At 34.7% G+C, this 7,295-nt stretch overlaps 1 protein-coding gene across 5 annotated transcripts; it reads right to left on the minus strand.

Moving 5' to 3' along the window:
- Window positions 1-560: 560 nt before the first annotated feature.
- LOC116136450 lies at window positions 561-6,347 on the minus strand. 5 transcript variants are annotated; one of them, XM_031422159.1, is made up of 9 exons: window positions 6,209-6,347; window positions 5,009-5,530; window positions 3,866-4,257; window positions 3,386-3,635; window positions 3,005-3,170; window positions 2,807-2,909; window positions 1,942-2,070; window positions 1,421-1,636; window positions 561-1,316 (listed from the first exon to the last, which is right to left on the minus strand). In XM_031422159.1, exons 2-9 carry the CDS (start codon window positions 5,238-5,240, stop codon window positions 1,038-1,040), a joined length of 1,767 nt encoding a protein of 588 aa, XP_031278019.1. In that variant the 5' UTR covers window positions 5,241-5,530; window positions 6,209-6,347; the 3' UTR covers window positions 561-1,037. The 5 variants fall into 5 exon arrangements, with proteins under 5 accessions (XP_031278019.1, XP_031278015.1, XP_031278017.1 ...); XM_031422155.1 differs by having other exon boundaries at window positions 1,939-2,070; XM_031422157.1 differs by lacking the exon at window positions 6,209-6,347 and adding an exon at window positions 5,877-5,981 and having other exon boundaries at window positions 1,939-2,070.
- Window positions 6,348-7,295: the final 948 nt, after the last annotated feature.

Raw genomic sequence — 7,295 nt, forward strand, 5'->3', positions numbered from 1 at the left:
GACAGCGAGCAATGAACGACAAGATAACAGCCACTGAAAATGGAAGGATTTTGTTGTGGAGATGCCAATGAGTCTTATGATGGTGTTATCTCCTTCGAATGGTGTCGGAATCCGACAGGATTAACTCGCGGTTGGGCAACCGCGATTCGACACTATTTCAACAGTCTAACCGCAGGTCAATCTGGTTTGACTGCATCTTCAGTTTCAGGGAAAAATCAGACTGAAGAGGATGCTGGTTCGCTGTCAGACCCACCAGTCCGGTTTTCAGAGCACCACTTTCACCATAAACTTTCGCCCATAACCGTTAAGCCTTTGGACAATGAAGGAACGAATGGGTAGAGGGCTCTGCCCTTTTTTAGCAAATAACACACCAATGTGTCCTCATTTCAACACTGAGTTTCCAATCTCTCTTCATCAAATGGGTCCAATGTGATCTGGTTTTCTGCTTACATCGTGTCTCACAGCAATCAGCATGCTCAAAAACTGCAACATCAACCGAGTCTTCAATTTGTTATTTTCTTAAAACATGTAAATCGTGGCAACACTCTGGCAATTATTCTTGAGTCTTAGCCGGCAAGGGTATTCAGGAGATACAAAATTGGATATGGTAATTTTAGATACACATATATATGTTTATGTTTCAACTACATGTACATTAGATTATATGTACAATACAAACATTAGACAAGAAATGAATACCTACCCACATACAGTTTGATTATTTCCCATACTATTGGAGCATTGGCTTCCAAGCCGCATATTTATGCCGGAATTCAGCCCATAGTACTTCATCTGAAGAATAGATGATGATTCAGCTTTGAGATGCCAAGTAACCTCCTCACTTCTCAGTACTGTACTGTTATCATAAAGCTTTTGACCAAGGATTTTCAGATACTTCGCCTCCAATGGAAGGAAGTTATAAGAGTTCTTTCCTTACAAGTTACGCAGTCTTGAAGACGTCTGACTTGTTTTTCAAAAGATTTTTTTACTATTGTTCTAATGTACATAGCTATACAACTTCGTGTTTCACTTCATTTCTACCAGAATCGGTCCTTATTGACACTCAAGTATCCGGCCATTACTTTTCCACCGGTATTCCTCATGCCATCGATAAGAAAGCACCATGTCGAACCCAAAGCTCCAATAAAGAAGTCAGCTTCAGTTGCCATCAAGAAATTTACAAGCGGATAGTTTGTGCTGGTTTTTCTACCAAGACTAGCTTCATATTTTGCCATTGTAATATTTCCCACTTGACGCGTCACATTTGTGTAGTAGAAGTTCCAATGGGGATATTGTTTTGTTTTATCAACAACTTTCTGAATGTAACAAGATCATTGATTTTTAAGATAATGAATCAGAAAGACAGAAGCCACAATCCTATTATCAAATACAGAGAGATAGAACAGTAGCAAATGCTAACCTGCATTTCAGTAGAGAGCCAAATGCTGTTCAGATGTGGAAACTGCTTTCTAACACGACCAGCAAGATGCACATACTCTTTGAATTCGACCACCTTCATTTCACATGCCTTGTCCCCCATTCTTACATGCATACTTAGCAATGGCCTTGGGATCCATGGTTTGTGACTTGACCATACAAACTCTTCAATATCTGATCTTGAGTTGCTTGTAACTTCCTGCAATAACAGAGTTCATTGGAAATTATTATTTTCGACAACTTTTCATGTTTAGCATACAAGAGCATAAGCTTCAATGTCACAATGAGATCTAGGTAAAATAGGTTACTGGTTTCCCATTACAAAATTTATAGTTGATTTGTCTGTGATTATGAAAGTTTATATCTATTATTTACTCAAAACTGTTAAAATACATTTTAGCACCAGTGTAGAAGTATTTTTCAAGTGCATGAAACTCAAAATTGTATTTCCGTCTTTAGAAGATAAGCAAATAAAATGGCACAAAGAGTTCAAAGACTTACAACATTTGGCCATTCTCTGGGAAGACTTGCAAGAACCATTTTTGCAGCTTCCTTTCCAAATGCAGCGTGGCGGGCGTCATTCATCAAACCACACATGTAATCACTGTGAAATCTCATTAAGTAGCGTACCGCCTGATAGTAACGCAAAGAAATTGTGAATTACATCATCATTATTAGAAATCCCATTTGCTTACTAAAGGAATTGTTCCCCGATGATAAAATATTTATAGAAATGATCACCAAAAAGTGCCCTAACAGACCTTCATTCTTAAAAATCAGATGGTAGTAGGATCACAAATAAACAAATGTTTCGCAGGCTAGATTGGGCACAACTAGACTAGATTAGTTCTTTGAGATTGAAATACATAGTATAGCTTGTACTATATATTGTATTGTCCTATGATGGGTGTAATGCCATACTAAATTAGGTCCGTGTCAGTAAGAAATGAATTAAAATCAATTCATGTTAAAGCTAGTTTAATATTAAAATATAATACAAAATATGTTAAAGAGTAAGCCTAGAGTAACTTTAAATTTTGACTTAACTTGTTGACATAAATTTGGAACACTAATTAATAGTTCAATCCAATGGTTTAGATTTGATGAGTTGACATAAAAAAATAACTATCCCATTCACAACCATTGGATTATAATGAATCAACCATTTAAAAATTGTATCTGCCATTGTAAGTTACAACATTCTCACCCTTCAGTTAAATATTTGATTTTATATTAAAATTTTAAATAATTAATTTTATATAGAATGTTTAATAACGTGATCCATTTTTAATTATTTAATTAAACATTGTAGTATTATTTAATTAACTTTATAAACAATTCTCATTTTCAGATAAATTCTAAGGCGCACCTGTGCTCTCCACCATCTTCGATCCATTTTGCGATGATATGCAATTAGACTGCCATTTATTTCTGTTGTTGGCTGCAAATAACTCCAAGGTTCACCCCATACCCTGTTATAGATATTGACATTAATGAATTAATGACCTCCAATGGCAACTTCATTAAAGTTTTTAAGAACAAATTGGTTAAACATGTAATCACTTGCCTAGGAGTCCTTCCAGCCCATATTGCCTTTGAACTATAATTGTCTTTTGTTGTTATGATTCCTTTTTCCCATGCCTCTTTACTGCCCATAAGCTGAAATGCACGGTTTCGACATTCTTGCGAGGTCTCAGGAAAGAAGTAACAAGACCAACTTGATCTAGATGAACCTGCAAAAACAGTGAACAAATGAAGTGCCTACTAAAACATTAGTAGTAAGCCTTTTTTTCAACCAAAGATTTCACCACTTCGGTGTCTGAGGAAATTATGCCTTTTTTTAAGTTGAAACCCTTTGGTACAAGGGCTTATAGAGATCTATATACATTCCTAAATGTTGTTAAGTTTAATGAGATAGCTATTAGATATATTGGTTGTCACCTTATACCTTTACAACCATCATGATCAGCGCGATTAAAATAACTAGTGACAAGGACCCTTTTTTCAGTGATTGCAATAGCAAGAAGCCCACACATTCCAGCAATCTGTGCCCCGATACCAAACCCGGGCAATCTTTCCCAGTCAGCTACAAGAAATCTTACATTAGGATCACTGCAGTTTGATGGATGCTGATGGACCCATAGGTCACGTTGCACTTTCCTAGTAAGGGGATAATTTTCCTCATCTGACCCTGTAATCTGCAACAAGCTCACATATTTAGAATGCATAATAAAATAGATGCCGATATAATGGTAACTACAAGTTTTGAAATGCATTGTGTTGTTCAACCTCACTTTGCTGGGTTACAAATGTTAAGACATGTGAACATGCCGATATAATGGTAACCACCAAATATAAATGTTGCGGTACTCTTCCAAGTATTACTGCAACATGCATTGTAATTCAATTGTGTAAATCAGATACATACCCAAGGAGGATTAGCACCTTCCGAAATGGCTCGATGCCTAAAATGTTTAATTTGTTCGTTTGCTGCAGATGCGGGATACGTGTCCAGTAGTCCCTTCCAACTTGTCCAAGGCGGGAAGTCCCCATTCTCAGAACGGGCATCAAGACGTGTATTAACTCGTGCACTCAACTTGCAGTCCTCAAAATGAGGAGCATTGGGCACACTGGATCTTTCTAGTCCAAACCTTTTTGAAAACTCTCTTTCTTCAATTACTGATTCAGTAAGTAAAGCACCCCAAGCTGAATACAATAAGGACACTCTCTCATCCTCAGCTTCTCTTTCATTTCGACGTGAATCAACCCGTCTTTCTGTTTCCTTCAATTTAAATTTGCAGTCTGTACTTGTAACATCATCTACAATTCAATTCACAAAATTTCTTTTAACCATAAAAGTGAAGCATTATAATTTATCAGTAAGCAATGAGGTTTTCCAGTGCAAATCGACGATCGATCCACAACCACTAATCATATAGGGGATGTCTTGAAAAATAATATGAAGTGAAAATACTTTCAATAGCCTAAAAAATAGTCTCCAATTATCTCCATCTTCATAATGAATTAATGAATACTTTAGAGCCATTTTTTTTTTTTTTCCATTCATTAGTCTAAAAGTAAGAGGATTAGCTTCAATACCAAGCAAATCTAGCGAAGCTTGTGGATTAGAATAATTATGAAAAAGTATGATTTAGCAAATCAAGGCAAAAGCAATTGGAGAAGTAAAGCATAAATGTAATCAATAAGTTATTCTTAACTTTAAATTGCTTTAACCACACCCCTTGATCATTCCCATCTTTAATTTTTTTTATTTTTTTATTTTTTATTTTTTAAATCTCTCATCCATGAACTGCCTTTAATCTTGACTGAAACCCAACTAAAACTATTCAACTTCAAAGATTTCTCAAAAATTTTCAGAAGAAGCTTCATTTTCTTTCCTCTTTATTCAAGTAATTAAGGTGATGAATTTTTTTCAGGAAAAGGTTGAAAAAAAATGAACCGAAATTGAAGATTGCATAACCACAAAACAGAAATAAGAAGCAAAAGAAAGAAAGAAAGAAAGAAAGAAAAATCTCCAAATGAAGAACAAAGCAGAAATAATTTCACTTACTGATAATTTCTGAACTTGAATTCCCAGGTGGAGCTCCCATTGAAATGGAAGAAAATGAAATTCCACCAAACTCAAAACTACCAAATGAAGACAGAGTAGCAAGAAACAAAGAGGCGAGGCAGACTCCACAGAGAAAACCCACAACACAAATTTGACACGGAAATGAACTCCCCATTTGCAGAGCTCTCTGTGATACAACTCTTTCAAGAGACTTCTGGTTCAGAGCCTCCATTTTTTCCCCTTCTTCACCAAAAATTTGTCAAAGTATTTCAAGTAGTAAAGAACCTCAGAAAGCCTCTCCAAGCCTTCTCTCTGAAACTTTTATGGCTTGCCAACTAACTTACAATTTCAGTCACATGAAACTACATCCAACTTTTTCTATTTGTGGCTTTAGGACTTTTCATCTTTAACAAATGCTTGAAAATGGTTTTCTCTCTAATTATTCTCTCTCAATTTCTCAGCAATATAAATCACATTAAAAAAAATCTTTTATATTTTGCTGGTCTTCTGTCTGCCTTCGAGCTGCAAAATAAACGAGAAAATAAATCAAAATTCAGTACAATCTACCGAAAATTTAACTTTGCAATTAGACATAAAATAAACAAACACAGCCATAGAATCTATATGAGCTGTTAAAAGACTTCTGGAACATTAAAAAGGTTCAAAACTTATACTCACAGGAACCCAGTTGAAAGATAAGAATAAAACTTTGAAGAACAAAAGAAAATGAATATAGAAAGTGAAGAGTCCCTTGGACAGACTTCAGCTAAAGCAAAGAGATAATTAAGGAGAAAAAAGAAGTCGACTATTACATCATCATCATAAAAACTTGAACTAGAAGAACCTAAAGAAAAGACTGAGAGCTCACAGCTGTAACTGGATTATAATCCCATTAATTATGATTAATATTCCCATTAAAAGTCACATGCACAAAGACACCTGCCCAGAAAGCTTTAAAAATACAGTTGATAACCAAAACCAAGATATAAAAAAAAAGATCCCGCAAAAGGCAACTTGCCAGAAGCCTCCAAACTGTAAGCTTTGTAACTTTGGTCCTTTTCTAGATAACCCACGACACAAAATGCAGTAATAAAATAAACCCATAAATGACACTCCATAATCAAGTTTTATTACATGAGCACAAAACCAGGAACCACCACAAAGAGAGAGGGGTAAAGATAAATACATTGAAAAACTAACCACAAGTACGTTTTTAGCTTAGTTTCTCAAGAAACAAACAGAAATTTCATCACTTCTTTCATTTACTGCTCGATTTTTGTGTCACTTGTTGCAGTTCCACAGACTGAAACCAATCCAAAACAAAACAAACCGCATAAACACAAAACCCATTTCAGAAATATTCCTGCTCAAGTGGGGTCTTCCATTAGAAGTGAGCCCCACTTTAGTCCTGTCATCCTTTTCTCTTTTCTCAGTGTCGAGTCCTAGTTCTCAAGTCATAATCATTCCCAGCTGTCATTTCCAAAATATGCAATGAAAGAAAATTAAAGAAACCATGTTTGCTGGGTGAAGTGGTGTGTTTACTGTTTAGTTAGCTTAAGATGACAAAAATTAATGAAAATTATTTAAAACAAAAAGGCGATTTGATTATTGATCGATGATTATTGGAGTCAATGGAGTGAGTCAGTTAAGTGTTGAGTAAAGATTGAAACTTTGAATTGGCTTTATCTTCGGGAAAAGTGGGTTGATTCTGAACAAAACAAAATTTTTTATTTTGTGGAGAAGTAGTTGGGTTATGATTATCGTGTCACCCTCTGATCCATACATGGCGATGGATGATCTCCGTCTGTGACTTACACGTGTACATCTATTTGAAAGGAACCCACGTAGCTCTATAATTTGACTAGTGTAAAAACGGCAACGTACTGTGAGATTGTGGGACGTGGGTTAGTTGAGTGATTACTGATTAGTAGTGGATTTAAATTTGATTAAATTTTCATTATTTTGGAATACTTTTAAAAACATATAAAGCATAAGAAAGGTAGAAAATGACAAAAGGCAATCCTACAATTGTAATTCAATTTCATAAAATTTTTCTCACAATTCTGATTGTATTAATTTATAATATATTTTATCTGTTCTATAATAGGTCTTACCTACCTAATTATTAATTGACCAATTATAAATTATCACATTAAAATTGTTAGAAAAAAATTTTAAGATTGGATCGTGAGTTAATTTTTATTAAATTAAAAATGGTTTTGAAATCATAAATACTAGAGATTTTAATACATTAGTTAAGAAAAAAGTAGTTAATAATCTATTTGAA

Source organism: Pistacia vera, unplaced genomic scaffold (assembly GCF_008641045.1).
Source record: "Pistacia vera cultivar Batoury unplaced genomic scaffold, PisVer_v2 Contig313, whole genome shotgun sequence".
In the NCBI taxonomy this organism is placed as follows: Eukaryota; Viridiplantae; Streptophyta; class Magnoliopsida; order Sapindales; family Anacardiaceae; genus Pistacia; species Pistacia vera.